Raw genomic sequence first — 19,389 nt, forward strand, 5'->3', positions numbered from 1 at the left:
ATCATTATTTATTTGATGCCCATTACCATCACTGACGATATTTTAATATTTAAAAACCTATAAGAATTTTATAATATATACATTTACCTGTTTAAGCAAATACATACAAACACCCCCATGCTCATTTTCTAAAGCTGTACTTTCCACTTGATGGAAAAAGTAATAGATAGCAGTTACTGTCCACCAAAAAAGAAACCAAAAGAGGGTGTTAAGTCTTCCTGAAAGTCACACTCTACTCACCCAGAGGCATTTTGTTATTTTATATGCAAAGTAACACAGTTCTTCAGAAAACAAAGTGAAACAAAAATGAAACAGGTCAACATTTAAGATACAATATACAGATTTTTTGAAATCCTGAATAAAGATGATAAAAGTAAAAATGTATTGCTGGGAAAAATTAAAATAATCCATGAAATTATTTGAGTGTAAAACTTTAATTTCTCTACAGTCAAATTTTATTTACAGTGGGTATGCATTGGTTATTTGTTGGAAACCTATTTGTAAAGGTCAATAATTAAAATAAGTGCTTTATTTCTTTGTTCTATTAATACTAATTTACAGGATCTTCATAGGTTTTATCGACAGAAGGACATAACTTGAAAGTAGAAGCAGGGAAAGCAGAGTAGAAGCTCAAGAAAAAATTATTGAGAACAAACTATAAAACACAAGTTCACTTATGATACGTGGGTAGAAAGGGCAAACCAGCCTTCTTCTTTCTGCTTCTCGATCTGTTGAGGAGAGATGCAGAAAGGACTTAGAAGGTAACCAGACTTATAACTTATAAATACATGAGGATCAAGCTTTATCGTCATTTAGACAAAGTCCATACAAGAAAAAGTTATCCTATGCCTTTGAATTGTATTGCAAACTAAATTGCTACTGACATTTTTATTCTCTAAAAGACACGCTCCCAACTAACCAATTCCCAAGAACTTCTTATTGATTTAGGAGTCCTAACTTAAAAACAAAAACAAAAAGGGATGAAAACAGTGTTTAATATGTATCATAGGCACAACTTTAAAAATGTCAAAAAGAAAGTTATTTGATACTAGAAAATTAGATTTGTTATTAATTTCCAGGAATCAAAGGTAAATTATATAAAATAGTTTACTTTAAAGTTTTTTTTGAATATATGAAATAGCAAAGGGCAAATCTTCTAGTACTGGGAAACTGGGATATCTTAGCCTATTAATTCATTTGGGCTGTAAATACTCAATGTCTATTGAAGTAACCACTATTTGGTCTAATTACCGAAGTCAGTAATAAGAATAACAAGATCCCTCCATATCAGACAGTTGTTGGCGCAAGTCTGCAAATTTAATTTTTATGATTTTAAAGATACTCTTAAAATTTATTACGGCCAAACAGTCAAATGATATTTTACTGTATTTCCAACACCGAAAAATGTCTTTTGCAAAAGTTTTGGATAAGATGCTTAGCTTCTATACATTCCTATAGCAAATCAAAATACACGAAGATTACCGAGGACTAAGATGACCAATATCTCAGCACACCTACAACACATTCAACGCACACAGCTGTGTGTCCTGCCACACAATCTGAAAAGCTCTGCCAGTAATTCCCAGCGGTGGGAATTCCCAGAGGGGTGAAATCCCACTGAATTTTATCTTATTTCTTGGTCACCCTAGAAAATAAAAGAGGTATATGGCTTATTTGTTTTTCTAGTGAAGGTAAATTAGTATGTCTTATCTTCTGAGGATTTTGTATCATTAGGAAAACTGAGGAATAATAATTAGGAATGAAAATCACTAAATCAGCTACCTACCACCTTCACTCTCCCACCCCATACACACATTTCACCAATTACATTTTATCAGGTACCTTTGCTCTTTGATTAAGAGGCATAAACTGTCCACTTCCTGAGGTGGTGTTTAATGGAGAACAGGAATTACTAGCAGCCCCTGAAGATCTATTTTTGAGAAATAAAAGAGTGAGAGAGTGAGCTGTCATTATTAACCTTCAAAAATTATGTACAACACTGACAATTCTCAATACTGGCAAAGAATGGTTGACTCAGGTCCAAATGAGGAAATTATTTGTAGCATATTTTCACCAATCTATTAGTTTTAACATTAACAGGGAAAAATGGATGTGGAGGGATGGTGGAGAAGGCCAAAGCAGTAGAAGAGAAATGAGACTTGGAGTAGGACCCTACAGTCACAGCACACAGGACAGAGACAGAAGGGCCAGTTATGTCCTAGTGTTGCCATTTACCAAACATGTGACCTATGTAGGCACACCACCTGTGGTAGTTTGAATTGTATGTACCCCAGAAAAGGTCACGTTCTTTTAATTCACTCCTATGGGTGTAGACCTATTGTGGGTGGGACCTCTTGATTGGGTTATTTCAATTGAGATGTGACCCACATCATTCAAGGTGGGTCTTAATCCTCTTACTGGGGTCCTTAAGAGGATAAAACACATACAGAATCTAAGAGATGAAATTCAGTGAGGCACCCAGAGAAGCTGAGAGATGGAACAGCCAGAGCTGACAGCAATGAAACCTGGGATAAAAAGACCAGCAGATGTTGCCATGCACCTTGCTATTTGACAGAGGAGCCCAGGTTCACAGGTAAGCAGTCTTCAGAGAAGGTAGTATCCTGCTGATGTCTTAATTGGGACATTTTCACAGCCTTAGAACTGTAAATTTGTAAGCTAATAAATCCCCATTGTTAAAAGCCAGTCCATTTTGGGTATGTTGCATTTCAGCGGGGTTAGCAAACCAGACACCACCCAATTAGCTCTATGAGCCTCTGTTTCATTTACTGTAAAAGAGGAAAATATTACTGCTCAATTTACCCATCCTCTCATACATTACCTCCTAATTTTATAACCCATAAAGCACTCTACATTTGTGTTATTATTCCACTTTTGTTTTCAGTAGCCAACCCATGCTTTTCTACTTAATTAAGATTTGTTCCTCACTTCCTCTTCTTTTTTTCCTCCCAAAATTCTCCTCTTCAATTACTTTCTTTTCTCTATAGGAGTGAGTCTGTCTGAACCTAAGTCAGATATTATGTACTTCCTTTTTACACAAGAAGAATGAAACACATACTAAAATCTTCATTTTCTTAAAAGTAACTATTTCCAATATAATCCTACCTTCTTGTATTTATCCGACTAGTAGGAGAAACAGTGCTGCATTTTGAGTTTTCTGGGATTTCTGCACCCGGAATAGATACCTCAATTGTCCTCTTTCCTCCTTCTAAAACATAAAAATAAATATTAGTTTCATTATTTTTCATTGAAAAATTAAAATTCAGCTTGATTTCTGTCTTACTGTAAATAGCACATTATAAACGTGGGGTTTTTCTCTATATTTTCATCATTATGGCCCACTGACACACTTGAAGAATTTTTTTTTTTTAAAGAAACTGTGAGACATTAGACTTCAGCTATTAGTGTCAATTCAGTAGCATGCCAGTTAATAGAAAGCCAGAATCTTCAGACAAGTGGTATGTCAGATCTAAAAGTGAAGAGTGGAAATTAAGAGCTAATCCTGAAGAACTGGAGATCTTTGTCAAAAGCAGCTGATTTAAAGTTTTCAGGGTGAAAAAAGGAAAAAGAAACAAGATTTCTGAAGTGATGTAGAAAAGTTTTAAATCTATTACATTATCAGTGTTACTAAAGACAATAAAGAAGGAGAAAGTTCACTGAAAAGACAATGACAAGTGTATTAAATATATTGCCAATACTTTAGAAATAGGTAATCAACAAATATTTACTAATTATCTACTAATGAAAGACTTTATGTCCATCCAGACTTAAAACCTCCTGTGAATCACTGCTAAAGGCAGTAATTTCCAGGCTTTTAGAGTTGATGAAATCCACTTAATATTATAACTTTATTCCTCAGTTATTCTAGAAAATCAAAGAGGATTTACATGGAATATGACATTTCTATTTTTATCACTAAGGCCCACAGGGTTCCTGTGAAACCAAGAATTTTACCTAAGAAAAGAATATCAGAGAGATAAGCACTGGAAAGGAAAAAAAATACAGAACTAGGAGTTAGGAGACCTGGGTCCCAGTTGCAAATCCACCAATTTGCTTTGCAATTTCAGACAAATCACTTCTTTGTACCTCAGTTTACTTATCAAATAGGTATAATTTCAGCCCTGTCTACTCTCAGGGTGTGGTGAGGATTAAATGAAATAAACAGAAAACATCTTTTTAACCTTAAAGAGCCGAAACAGAAGATATCACTTATAATTACAAAGTTCTTCTTGAGAGTGATCTGCTTTATTTTTCTTCACTGCACTTAGCATTAACTGACATTATATTATACATTTATTTATTTATTTACTTATTCATTCATTCATTCATTCATTCATTCACTGCCTGATCTTCAACTTGAATGCTGGAGCATTCAAGCTGGGCAGGGACCTGTCCTATTTGATGCTGTATCCCCAGCACCCACAACATACCAGGCACATAGTGCATGTTCATAAATATTTGAGTAAGTTAATTTATTCATTCTAAGACTGAAGTTGCCACTAGACTTCATGACTATGAAGAACTGTAAACAAGCCATCATTTGAAGAAGCTAAGAATAAACAAAGAAGGGCTCTGGGAAAGGCATTACCCATCATTTTCCAGTAATTTTCAAGAGACTGCTTTCTGGGTCTGTAATTTCAAAATGTAAAAACTTCTAACTGAGGGAAAAAGTCTTATTTACAGATACCTTAAAGGTAATCTACTTCAGCCAGCCACAGGACCGGCAAATCCCCCTAAAGCACCAAGTGTTCCCTATGCTTGAACACCTCAGGAAATACACCACTTACTGAAGCAGACCTTTTTATCCCTAACAATTAAAACCCTCTCTAACACTGGGCCACAATCAGTCTTTCTAAAGACTTCAAGTATCTCTAGCCCTTCAGCATCTTAATTCAATCTTGGCTAAAAAGCAACTTGAGATATAGTACATTTCAAAGTACCTTTTTGAATATGAATAGTAAGACAAGTAAATTTTCAGTTACTATCTATTATTTAGAATACCCTCTATTTTCACATTCCTAAATGTAACAATAAAATATAAAGCTTTATAAATTAATAAATGAAAATGTTGCTGAGTTGCAGGTATCAATTTTATAATGTTTTTAGAAAAGCATTAACTTCTAATTTGTTGGTCATGAAATTCTTAATTGTCATTTTTATGCTTATATTTTATACATTAGCTGTAGCATACGTCCTAAGTGAATTGTACATTGTTATGGATCCCATGTAAAGCAAATTAGGAACTCAGACACCAAAGCTTAACTGCAGGCACCACAGGATAGACAGACTATCACACAAATCAGGAAACCTGCCTTCTATTACTATATCTGTCACAAATTCTGAGACTTAAGTATGTTTTGTTCTATGCAAAATTAAGGGAATTTGAATAAACATCCTCTGAGATTTCTTTCAGCTCAAGAAGAACTCACAAAATCAAGAAAGTGAAAGCTTTCATATTTCTAGGTTTTAAATCACGTCTTTGTGACCAACCAGTCCATGCTCTGAGAGGTGACTGAATAGGTGATACTGGTGGAGAGGAAGGATTCAAACAGGCAAGTTTCTGCTGCTCTATCAACTGCAGTAGTTTTCCACGAGCCTCCATGCTCTGTCGATTCAATTCTGCGATCCGTTCCTCCATGCTACTTGGTGCTAGAGGTTGCGATGCCGAAAAAGTCTGGGAAAAAAAAAAGAAAGAAAGAAAGAAAGAAAAGAAAAAGAAAAAGAAAAAGAAAAAAAGAAAAAGAAACGATGCATAAATTCAATATTGGGGGGAAAACCCAAACAATTTTGACATTTTGTAAAAATAAACTTGCATTAAGTATCATCAAGCTGGTATTCACAGCCCTTGCTATATGCAGATTTGAATAGTGGGTAAATAATAGAAGTTACAAATCATTAATTGAAAAATTAAGGCTAATGTAAAGGGATACTAGTCCTACTTCTGGTGCCATATAAGCCCTTTGATTATGGACATAGTCTGTGGGACAAAGCTTTTCTGCATCTCAGTGTTTGCTGAGCTACACAAAATATCACAGAGGCAAAAAGATTCCTTCTGGTGACTAGGCCACATATCTATTAATGACAGATCGGGGTTCAAATTTCAATATATAAAACAAAAGAGGCTCTACTGTAGTTGAAACAAATGCTTCTATGATCTTCAAAAATGCACCACGAATTATTTGGCAAAGATTATTGGTAGTCTTATCACTCCTTCTGACCATGTGTCAGCATCGCATCCCATGCCACTTTTGGCCTAAGTTAGAAAGGAGATGAGAAGTAGAGTAAAAAATAGCCACCCAAGGAATATAAGTTTAATTTAAAAATTCCTAGTAGAACTCTAATTATGCCATTCCTAATTTTTTCATTTAGCTAAATATTAAATCCCCTTGGGATTAAAAAAAATTTCTAATAGAAACCACTAATTTGTAGCTTATGCCCATAGTAAAAAAAAAAAAAAAAAGATCAGGAAAACAGAATGAATTAAATGACATCTTGTATTTCCAATTATAACAAAAAAGGTGGCAATGGCAACAATGTTAGATTATTCACTCTAGCCTGATCCATATACAAATTAGAAAAGAGGCAAACTTAATATTTAACTCTGCAGCCTTTTTAAAACCAAGAGTTGCCTGTTTAAAGTCATCTTCAAAACTCCGTAAACAAAGAAATGTCTTCCAAGACTCAAAACTGAGACAGGTCTTACTTAAACGTACAACTGTACCAATGGCTGCTGCTTATTCCTAATACTACTTCTTGTCTCCTCTTCTGCCAGACCTTCCGATTACTATTTCTGACTCAGTACCCAGACTGTCCTTATTCTCCATGAGTCAGTGCTAACAGAGGTGGTCCTTACTCCTTCCACCTCCCCCCAACCTTCCTCACTGAAGCCCTAGATCCAGTGATAAGCTCTTACGGAAGCAGTCACACCTCAGGAGCCCATGTAATCCATGAAGCTGCCCAACTCCTTCCCCCTGCTAAAACACTGTTTCCTATCAGAACCTTGACACGAGCCATTCTGACTCACAAAGGGGTAAAATGGAGTTTATCACTGAGACTAGCATGAGGAGGTGTGTTATAAACATCCCCCAGTTAGAAATCAAAATCCCTTTTCTCCCACAAACAAATTAAATAAGGTTTGAGTTATCAGTTTAGTCCATATAGTTCATTAAACTCACAAAATATGAAGACCTTTGCTAATCAAAGTGTGGTCCTCAGTCCAGCAACACTGGCATCAATTGTGAACCCAGAAATGCATAGGTCCTACATCAGACCTACTCAATCAGAAATTGCATTTCAGCAAGATCCCCAGATGCTTCATATGCACATTAAAGATTGACTTCAATAATCCTTTAAAACATCAGTTCTATGGGAAAATGCATTGTGTCCTAAAAAATTAACTGTTCATGAGTTGAGGGCCACTGTATGTAACTCACTTTTCTGAGCCACTTTTAAGAGTAAAAATGCTTCCATTAAAATGTAGTTGTGTGGCAAACTTTCAAGTAATGTTAATTCTACATTTTATATTTAAAACTTCATTCCTAGCTTAATCTTAGCTTTCCTACACATTGTTTCTTTATCCTATTTTCCTCATTCACTTATTTTTTATCTTGATTTATTAAATCAAGTACAACTGGTAAATAACTTGTACCTGTTTTGTGATGAGCCCATAACAAAGCATAAACCATCTAGTGGCAGCCTCGAAAATATCCAGGATCATTTCTGGAAAGAAGTCCCTTAAATGCCCAAGTGACATAATTATATTCCTGTATATTCCCAAGCAATCTGTAACTGATACTTACAGCAGTCATGTTGCTTGCACTTTCCTGTTTGTTTAATTCCCGAGGTCCATCCCCTTGCTCTCCCGCTGAGCCAATAATATCGTTCAGATGTGCCTTAATAGCGGAATTCTGCAGTGTCAACTCAGCAATTTGTGCCAAGATATCTTTTCTTTGTATTAATGTCTCATTTGTTTTAAGCTGTTGCCCATCTCCCAGTACTGGAGGCTCTTCTGAGAACATGGGGTTTCTCAATTGCTGAGTATTTGAAAGAGAATTGCAGAGGGGCTGTGATAGGTTAACCAAAGAACTATTGTTCTCCAAATCTTCTCCCATGTGGGAAACCCTCCACCTCTGAGTGAAGAGACGACTCTCTTCGCTTGAATTCTGGTTGTCTGTACCAGTGGGTAAAGTCTTCTTTTCCCAATTTTGTTCTTTTTCAATTATTTCCACAGTTGGAGGAATGCGTGGCGCAGGACGCGTCTGAACAGTCCTCCTCAATACTGTAGATAAGAATTAAAAAAAATAAGCATGTATTTTTTGCTATAGAATGGCACTACACTTGTCTCATTAACTCATGACTATAACGTTAGCAAAGTATTTGAACAGAAAATTTTAGTTTCCAAATGCCTAATTTATTTTCAGCAGGGAATATATCAGATAGGCCACCCTTAACAATCAAGTGCATAAACCCTATATTTCTTAAAACACTTTTCAGTATCTTTGTGAAAAGCATTTGCCAAGTTCACATTTCAACACAAGTATTAACTCATATTTGGCAATATTCAAGTGGGGGTGCAGATAACTAATTTAAAATGAAGGTGATGAGGAAAGGCCTCTCTGAGGAAGTAAAATTTGAAAATGATTAAGTATCTGGCAGAAAATATAGCAAAGGCCATTACAGGCAGACACCCACATTTGTGAAGACCCTAAAAAGCAAAGAAAGGTCTAGCTGTAGCATAGCAGCAGGAAGAACTGGAAAATTTTGAGATTGGAGAGGTGTGCATGGGCCATTTCTTACAGAGTTTATAAGCCACGTTCGGAATTTTATAATTTAATGTAACAGCAATGGAAACCTAAAGAAGGTTTGGAAATAATTCAATTTACATTTCAAGAAGAATCACTCCAGTAGTGGATAACTGGAAGGTAGCAGAAATGGACATAGGTAGACCAGTAGACCTTTGCAATGGTCTAGAATAAAGATGATGGTAGCTTTGACTAAGCTGGCAATAGAGATGGAGAGAAATACATAGATTTGAGAAATATTTTGGCAAAAGAACTGGGAATGTTGAACTAGTAGAGAGGGGTATGGGAAACACACAAATCAAGATGACATAAACAACTGAGAGGACAGTGATGCCATTTACTGAGAAGACAAGAAGAACAGATTTGGGGCAGAGAGGTTATTACAAATTCAGCTTTGAACATGCTATGTTTAAGACGTTTTATGATTCATCCATGTATCCAAGCAGATGGATATTTGAGTCAGAAACTCCAAAGAGAAATTTTGGAAAAGATACTGGCCAGGAAGTCACTTGCATATAGAAACTACTGGAACCCATAAAATGAAATTATCTAGAGAGAAAGAGTACAGTGAGAAAAGAAATGAGTACAAGGACACAAGAAACTCTTCATAAAGGGTCAGGTAAAGGAAGCTAGCAGAGCATACTGAAATAAGTAGCCAGTGAGATAAGAGAAATATTACAAGAATGGGGAATCAGAGTAAACAAAGAAAAAAGACTATTTCACACAAAAAAGGGAATGGTCAACTGTGTATAACACTAATATAAGATGTAACAAGGTAAGGACAGAAAAAGATGCACTGGATTTAGTAACATGGAGAACACTGGAGCCCTTAGTAAGAATGGTTTAAGTAGAATGATAAAGATGAATTGAGAAGGGGAGTGTTTCTAATTCAAGATAGGCTGAGCACCCACTTTCCTTGCCTCCTTCTAATAAAATGACAGAAAGGATGTATAAAAGTAAATATATCCAAGCTAAGGGAACTTCTGGGGAAGACAGCAAAGCAGGAAGCTACGGGACTCAGTCCCCCCAGCAAAACAACTATTAAACAGGCAGGAATTGTTTGAAACAACAATTTTGTAACTCCAGAGGCCAGAAGAACACTGTAAAGCATCCAGGGAAGAGCGGGAGGAAGAGGCTGATAAATTATGGTGAAGAACTATAAACTGCTCTAAGGATGCAGAAGCCACTAGCATCCATCTCCCACTCTCACAGCAGGTCAATGCAGGGACCAGCTCCTGACTAGCTACTACTAACCAAAAGGAACATAAAAATCCTCTTCCCCAAGAACAGAGATGTGCACTGCCGGTCAGTGATCATGGCTTTTAACTAGTGAATTCGGATTACTGGGTTCCAGCTCTGAGGCACCCAGTGTTTCAACATGCCCCAGACAAAGGCAGTGGCAGCATCATTTCAACCCTCCCAAGACAGGGGCAGAAGCAGTGGAGATGTAAAGATGCAGCACATCCCCCAGGCTGCAGGGAACACTTTGCAGAAGGGCTACATTTGCTGGGCAGGCCAGGAAAGAGAATCAGAAAAAAACAAAAGTTTTGAAATAATCAACAAAATCGATAAACCTTTAGCTCAACTGACAAACAAAAAACAGAGAGGATACAAATAATGAAAATCAGAAATGAAAAGGGGGACATTACTACCGACCCTGCTGAAATAAAAAGTACTATAAGTGGATACTTGACTAACAGTATGCCAATAAATTGGATAACCTAGATGAAATGGAAACATTTTTAGAAACACACAAACTAGCTACACTGACCCAAGAAGAAACAGAAGATCTCAACAAACCAATTACTAGTAAAGAGATTGAATCAGTAATCAAAAATCTCCCAACAAAGAAAAGCCCAGGACCAGATGGCTTCACAGAAGAATTCTACTAAACACTCCAAGAAGATGACTCCAATTCTGATTAAATTCTTCAAAAAAAAAAAAAAAAAAAAAAACTGAAGAGGAGAGAACACTCCCTAATTCATTCTATGAGGCCAACATCACCCTCAAACCAAAGCCAGATAAAGATACCATGAGAAAAGAAAATCACAGACCAATACCTCTCATGAATATATATGCAAAAATCCTCAACAAAATACTAGCAAACCAAATACAACAGCACATTAAAAGAATCATACACCATGATGAAGAGGAATTTATCCCTGGTATGCAAGGTTGGTTCTTATGTTGAGCCAACATAAGAAAATCAATTAATGTAGTAAACCACATTAACAGAATGAAGGAAAAAAAAAATGATCATCTCAATCAATGCAGAAAAGGCTTTGACAAAATATAGCACTCTTTCTTGATAAAAACATGTAAAACACTATGGATAGAAGGAAACTTCCTCAACATGATATAGGGCATATATGAAAAACCCACAGCTAACATCCTATTTAATAGTTAAAGACTGAAAGCTTTCCCTCTAAGGTTGGGAAAAGATAAGGATGCCCACTGTCATCACTGTTATTCCACATTGTATTGAAAGTTGCCAGAGAAATTAGGCAAGAAAAAGAAATTAAAGACTTCCATGTTGGACAGGAAGAAGCAAAACTCCCCCTATTTGCAGATGATATGATCCTATATACAGAAAATCCTTGAAAATCCACAATAAAGCTCCAAGAGCTAATAAATAAATTCAGCAAAGTGATGGGGTACAAGATCAACACTCCCAAATCAGTAGTGTTTCTATACACAAGCAATGAACAATCAGAAAAAGAAATCAAGAAAAAAAATCATATTCACAATAGCAGGTAAAAGAATCAGATATCTAGGAATAAATCTAACCAAGGTTATAAAAGACTTATACACAGAAAACTACCAAACATTGCCAAAAGAAACAAAAAAAGACCCAAATAAATGGAAGAATATTCTGTGTTCATAGACCAGAAGACTACATATCATTAAGATGACAATACCGTCCAAGCAATTTATAGATCCAATGCAATCCCAATCAAAATTCCAACAACCTTCTTTTTACAAATGGAAAAGCCAACCATCAAATTTATATGAAAGGGTAAGGGACCCCGAATAACTAAAGCCATCTTGAAAAAGAAGAATGAAGTTGGAGGACTCATACTTCCTGATCTTGAAACATATTACAAAACCACTATCAAAACAACATGGTACTGGTCCAAAGACAGACATATGGAATAAAATTGAGAACTCAGAAATCAACCCTCACATTTATGGCCAACTGATTTTTGACAAGATGGCAAAGACTACTCATTTGGGGAAGAACAGTCTCTTCAACAAATGGTGCTGGAAAAACTGGATCTCCATTTGCAAAAAGAAGGAGGAACCTTACCTTCCACTGTATACAAAAAGCAACTCCAAATGGATCAAATACCTAAATATAAGAGCTTGGACTATCAAACTTCTAGAAGAAAACATAGGGAAGCATCTTCAAGACCTTGTGTTAGGCAATGGTTTCTTAGACTTTACACCCAAAGCACAAGCAGCAAAAGAAAAAAATAGATAAATGGGACCTCTTCAAAATAAAAAAAACTTTGTTCCTCAAAGGACTTTACCGGGAAAGTAAAAAGACAACCTACACATGGGAGAAAATATCTGGAAACCACAAATCCAATAAAGGATTAATATCTAGTATATATAAAGAAATCTTTCAACTTAACAACAAAAAGGCAAAAAATGAGCAAAGACCAGAACAGACATCTTTCCAAAGAAGATATACAAATGTCCAGAAAGCACATGAAAAGATACTCAACATCATTAGCCATCAAGGAAATGCAAATCAAACCCACAATGAGATACCATTTCACACCCATTAGAATGCGGCTATCAAAAAAAAAAAAAAAAACAACAGAAAATAACATGTTGGAGAAGATGCAGAGAAGTAGAACACTCATTCATTGCTCATGGCAATGTAAAATGGTGTAGCTGCTGTGAAGGAAAGTCCGGTGGTTCCTTAGAAAACTAAGTATAGAACTACCATATGACCCAGCAATCCCACTACTAGGTATATGTTCAAAAGAATTGAAAGCAGGGGCTTGAACAGATATTTGCAAACCAATGTCCAGAGCAGCACTGTTCACAATTACCAAAAGATAGAAGCAACCCAAATGTCCATCAACCGATGAATGGATAAATAAAATGTGGTATATACACACAATAGATTATTCAGCCATAAAAAGGAACGAAGTCCTGATACATGCAACAACATGGATGAACCTGGAAGATATCATGTTAAGTGAAATAAGCCAGACACAAAAGGACAAATATTGTATGAACTCACTGGTTTGAAACAATTAGAATAAACAAACTCAAGAGTCAGAATACCAGGGGACTGGGAGGTGAAGGACTGGGGGGATAGGGAATGGGAAGTTAAGGCTTAAAATTTACAGGGTTCCTATTTGGAATAATGGAAATGTTTTGGTAGTGGATGGTTGTAACGGCAGCACAACATTGTGAACACAATTAACAGCAATGAAATATATATATGAATATGATTAAAAATTCTGTTAACAGAATTTTTTTAAATCCATGAACTACACTACACAAAGTGAACCCTAAGTTAAACCATGGACTTTAATAGTACAATTATAAAAATATGCTATCATGAATTGTAACAAATGTTCCATACCAATGCAAGGTTTTGGTGGTGGGCTTGTATATGGGAATCCTGTATTTCACGTATGATTGTTTTGTAAACCCATAACTTCTCTAACAAAGAGGGAAAAAAAAATACATCTATATCAGTAAAGAAAATGGTCTAATTAGAGAGTCATTAGCAAATGAGATATGTCAACAAATTTATGGAAGACTGAGAGTGGATGGCAAGAGTGTGAAAGAATGAAACTGAACAGAAGCCACAGCCTAGAAAATGTATATATTACAAGGAAGCTACAAATAAAAGCAATCTTTCCAGGGAAACCCTGAGAAGACCTCAGGCTCAAAGCTCACAGGTACAGAAGGTGAGGATAAGAATTAAAGACTGAAAACTGAGAATTATTTGAAAGTTTGTGTACAGTACTGTTATGCTAGTCAAGCTGCTGCTCACTACTTCTCCCTCCTACCCAAAAGCAGAAGAACAGAGTTGAGGAGAGCAAAGTATGAAAGCCTTGATCTAATAGCTAGATCCTACTTGCACAATCTAAAAAGAAGCCTACAGCTAACATATTTCCACACACACAAAGTAATTTAGGGGAAAGCCTGTTAGGAAAACAGACCTAGAACCATCTATATTACACCAGAAAAAAAACTTATGCCAGCTACCTATAATTTTCATAGGTATTTGTTCTAAATATGAATGGATAATAAAGGATCAATAGACATATAAGGAAAATCAGCAGCATAAAAGAGAAAAGCCAAGTGAGGCAAAGAGAACAACAGACCATAAAGAAAAAGAAAGAATATTCAGGTACAAAAGAAAACAACAAAATCCTAACTGGTAATCTCAGAGAGATTCTGCATTCATAACAAGCATCGATGAAAAAGGGACAGACAAAAAAGAGCTCTTGCTTGGAAATTAAAAATATAATTGGCAAAAAAGAAAAAACCAAAGCTAAAAGACAGGCTTGAATATAAAGTGGAAGAAATCTCCAAGAATATAGAGAGGAAGATACAAAGCCAAATATATGAGAAACTAATTTGGGAGGGTCAACATCAAATTTCTCAAAACTGAAGAGCCATGTGTCTTCAGATTGAAATGTCCTACTAAGTGACTCCAGAGCCAATGAGAAAAGACCCATGTTAGGCATAACTTGCTCAATTTCAGAATAAAAATGAAGGGATCCTAAATCTTCCACAAAGAAAAAGCAGGTCTCATACAAAGAAATATGTTAGATACGACATCAGACATCTTAACAGCAACACTGTATTCTAGAAATCAAGGGAACAATGCATTCTGAGCTCTGGGGAAAATGTACAATGAACCTAGAATTCTCTATCTAGCCAAATTATCAAGCTAGTATTAAAGAGAAATAAAAACATATTTAGGCTCTCAAGAACTTGAAGTTTAATTTCTGCACTCCCTTTCTTATGATTTTTCAGAAAACTGAGGGAGAAATGGCATCCAGGAAACAGCTGCTCCACTCAAGGGTTCAATGACAGCATGTCCCAGGATGACAGCTGTGCAGCAGGCTCAGAGAGCACTCAGTTGGGACTGGAGCAGAGGGTACTAAAGGGTTTCGGGAAGGTGTCTATGGGATGAAAAGGTGTTCCATGCAATAGGTAGTATGATGTAAAGCCTAGATAATTTTGCAGGTAGGGCAAACGCACATTAATCTTTTGTCCATAAGTGGGGAAGATGCCTTGAAACTTCGGGCAAAATAAAAACCGAACAAGAAAGTCACAGTATAAATACAGAGCAAACAGATTCTGAGCAACTGGTGTAATGAAATATGGAGAATTCACCTTGGTCTTCATAATAAGAAATCTCTCCTTTGCATGGCAAAAGATCCCAAAAGAAAATGTAATTGTTGTTTGCAACTTTTAATATCCAGCTATAGACAAGACACAGATGACATAACTGTGATAATGGAACAGAATGTAAATGTTATGAAAGTTAATAATGTAAATTGAAATGTAGGAGGTGAAAACAGAGGAGAGGTAGAAGGGAGGGAAGGGGAGCTTATATTCTCATCTTACAAAGTGGAAAGTTGAGAGATATTACCTAAAGTTAAAGAAGATACAGAATGTTTTTAAAGTTACAAACTTATGCAATAAAAGAATTAAAAATAATATAATAATCCAAATTAAAGAGAGAAAGGAGATGGGTTCATGTGAATTAAGCCCTCTTCTTTTACATGGGAGAGTATAATTGAGAGTATGATAATTGATATCTCAAGAACATAGAAGCAAAAACATTTTGCAGTTATCCGTTCCACATTGTGGGGGTTAGGGACATGCTGCCCCTGTGATCTGGAAAATCCATGTAAAAAAAATTTTTTTTTCAGGGTTTCAGGAAACTTCCTAGCTGCCTTTTGTTCAGCAGATGCTGCCTCTCCCATTACTTTTACATTGCACAAGCTAAACGTTTTTTTGTTTGTTTGTTTGTTTTTTAAATTTCAAACCAGCCTTTGCTGGCCTGAAAATCTGTAGGGATAGACCCTTCACCTTCATTTTCCCTTAGGGAACCATATAAGGCCTTAGCCTTTACTTGTATGATGCAGAGTCTACCTGAATGTCTTTTTAATAACAATCCTGCACATTTCTAGCCTTTGTGTGTCATCTGCTGGCCTTTGCATGCCTTCTGCAGCTTCTGCGAAACTCCCCAAAAGTTCCCATTTAATTTCTTATGCCAACCCATGATATTCTGAAACTATGATGGGGAAAGTCATGATGTGGAAGGGATAACTGTATATTAATTACGGAAATGACCAATAGAAAAACAAAAATCAAATTGGGATAAAAATGCTTGCTTCTAGGGTAGGCCTAGAGGTAGGAGAGGAGATACTTAAATGAATTCTTTTAACCACATGCAAATATGAATTAGAAGTAAGACTAAAAATGAATGGAAGATAAGAAAATGAAAGCAGCATGTATACACTACTCTTTTAAGAAGGGTGGCTGTGAGGGAAATAGAAATAAAGTAATAGCTAGAAGAAAATATTTCTGATGGGAAAATCTGGAGTGGCACTGTCCAATATTGTAGCTTCTAGTCACATGTGGCTATTCAAATTTAAATAAATTTAAATTAAATAAAATTAAAAATTCAGTTCCTCCATCATACTAGCTACCTTGCAGATGCTCAATAGCCACACGTGGCTAATGGCTACCACATTGGATGGCACAGATATAGAATATTTTCACCATCACAGAAAAGTTCTATTGGAAGTACAGTTCTACAGCATAAATGAATACTCATGAAAGGCCATATGTATCTCCCATCTTATCTGCATGTTTAGTTTAACTGATCAATTATTTACACATACGTATTCCAAACAAAATGCTTGAAAAATGTGATAAATCTTCACTAAGTCAAAACACATATTGAGTCAGGTCTAACTGCATATTGTAAAAAAAATGCACAATGTTATTATTCTCAAGCAGAACCTGCCAAGGATGCTAACAAAATTTTATCATAGTAGTCCTTAAATAATTTGCTTTAATGAATATTTAATATTTGTGATCAGAGTAAAAATATTTATGGTAATTCTTTCTTTAAAAGAACCTTAAGCTATTTTACTGTCACCCATGAAAAATAATTTACAATATCTAGGAAGAAACCTATCAATAACACCCAAACATTTGAAAAATTACTTTAAGCAATTAAAACCTAATCAAACAGAAATTAGAACTGAAATCATACCTCCTAAATCTTGCCAGGGTTAATAAAACTCTCTAGCCCTCTAAAGAGAAAAATACTGAATCACAGAACTGTAGAACTGGAAAGGACAGTAAAGATAAACAAAACCCTCCAATTTTAGAGATAAGGAAACTGAGGCTCAGAAAAGGTACGTATCTTAGCCCCAGGCCTTAGACCTAGTCCATGGACGGGCTGGACAAGATACCAGCACTTCTGATCTTCAGCCTGGAACTGTCTCTACTATATCACACTGATGTGACACACTCCACATTTGCATAACAAATTAAAAAATCAATTTTATAATAGCAAGCATTTGTTATTTTCTTTAAACCTATATGGCCTCTTAATGTCTCCTATTGAAAATATACAACCAAGTACAGAAAATCTGACAAAATTTGTATGTCCCAGTGATGAAAAAAGTTATTTTTCTGTTCCCCTATATAAGAGAATCCAACAATATTTTTGAAGAAATAAGATTTCAGGCAAATCAAGGCTGAATAATATTTTTCTAAAATTTTGGAGGAGAGTCTAGAACAGTGGTTCTTAACTTTCATAACTCTTTTGAAAATCAAATGGAAGCTAATAAAACTCCAGAAAAATGCACATGCAGACAAATAAATATAATTTTCTAAACAATGAAGTGGTCCATGGATCTTCCGAAGACTATCCATGATCTAAGGATTAACAATAAATTTTTAATTTTTTTCAAAAACTCAACATGTGTTGCAAAACTTGCTCTAAAGTTATTTTTAATTGTCTATCATCTTTCATTATAAAACTCTCTCAACTGACCTGAACTGAAAACTTCTGATGAGAAAGAGGTTAATATGATGACCACGTCTGACTTAAAAATTCCTTAAGGTCACAGTTCTCACTTTTCCTTGGTCAAACTTTCATTACCCTCTGGAGTATAATCTCCTCTTGTTCCTTACTCCTTCCTATGCTCCTAGACCAAAGGGACAAAGGGGATTCCCCTTGCTCTGCATCTTGATGCTAAAGACCTTGAACTTTTGGTCTGCATTTAATATTTACAATGTCTAATGGGATATACAATGAAATTCAATGCCAGACTTCAACATAGGTATAACATGCATGATATAAACCATCCTGAAAATTCCTCCCTCAGCTTAAAGGTTAGGTGAGGTTAATCAACGTCTTTTACAATTCTGTTTATCAAGCAACAAGAACACAATAAACTATATATATGTAGCATAAAACAACTACTTCCACATGACTTTAGATGAAGCCTGCTTACCATCCTGCAGAGGAGAGAATTCCGATTTGCTCTTCTGCCTGGGTGGTGTTAACAACACAGCAGGCTCAAATATATGTGCGGGAAAGGTGTTGGCCACATTCACACTATCTGGGGGGGTTGGCACCTGAGACAGTTTAACAGGCAACTCTTCCCGTGGAAAATCAACCACTTCTTCCCCTCTGAACATCAATGGCACGGAGACATTAGCATTTACAACTGGACCCTCTGAAGAAGATGAGAAGCTATTAGTACTTAAGAAACAAAAGGAATTATGGGCACATTTCAGGCTGTTATACTTAAATGCATTTCAGTAAAGTGCAAAATCCACAAGCCCTCGGGAGACTTCACTTCCCATGCTATATCTACCTTTGTCAATAGCTCACATTCAATGCTCATGAATGGAAAAAAGCTGCTATTTTTTAGAAATGCATGAGGCCCCAAAGCCATAAAAATGAAGGACTCTGAAAAGCTACTGGGACTCCTAAGAAATCTTATCCAGAACTCTAGAATTTTTCATTATATTTTTTATAGACAGCTCTCTAACAGTCACGACAAATAACAAAATGGTAAAAAAAAAAAAAAAAAAAAGGGACATACTAACCCATTGACCTCCATATTTAAGCCTCATTACAAGACAAGATAATTTCACAAGCCATGCATCATCACTGTATAGTCACATTCCATATTATTTTTAAAAGATTACAAGAGCTGAGACTCTGAAACATGCTAAGCAGGGTTCGTCGATGTACATCTTTCTGATTCTTTCCATAGGCAATAATAGTCATTAACAATAACCTTAAAACTCCCAGCCCTTCTCCTCTAAAGGACAACTAAGACTTTCTCAGTAGTGAAGCTTAATTCAGACAAGACTAAAGCACCAATATACTCCTCCACTGAGATATTACATTATAACAAGATTCCTCCAGGAGAAGACAGAAATCTGCCCCAGTCATGAGTTTATCTCATACAAGTTAAATTTTGGTCAGCCACTTTTTAGAATCCATCCTAAGAAAACCTCCCAAATACACAAAACCTTTCTACACAAA

General features: G+C 35.8%; 1 protein-coding gene across 4 annotated transcripts in view; it reads right to left on the reverse strand.

Annotated features, from left to right (window-relative positions):
- Window positions 1-19,389, reverse strand: part of SPICE1 (spindle and centriole associated protein 1) — a 101,346-nt gene continuing 81,957 nt past the window's right edge. For all 4 annotated transcript variants that reach the window (XM_037835574.1, XM_037835575.1, XM_037835573.1 and 1 more), the window contains exons 13-18: window positions 18,344-18,568; window positions 7,818-8,296; window positions 5,509-5,692; window positions 3,124-3,226; window positions 1,843-1,930; window positions 1-728 (exon numbers count right to left, since the gene is read on the reverse strand). In XM_037835574.1, coding sequence (XP_037691502.1) covers window positions 675-728; window positions 1,843-1,930; window positions 3,124-3,226; window positions 5,509-5,692; window positions 7,818-8,296; window positions 18,344-18,568 — 1,133 coding nt within the window. In that variant the 3' untranslated portion in view covers window positions 1-674. The remainder of the gene's footprint in view (window positions 729-1,842; window positions 1,931-3,123; window positions 3,227-5,508; window positions 5,693-7,817; window positions 8,297-18,343; window positions 18,569-19,389) is intronic.

The sequence above is a fragment of the Choloepus didactylus genome, chromosome 1 (assembly GCF_015220235.1).
Source record: "Choloepus didactylus isolate mChoDid1 chromosome 1, mChoDid1.pri, whole genome shotgun sequence".
In the NCBI taxonomy this organism is placed as follows: domain Eukaryota; kingdom Metazoa; phylum Chordata; class Mammalia; order Pilosa; family Megalonychidae; genus Choloepus; species Choloepus didactylus.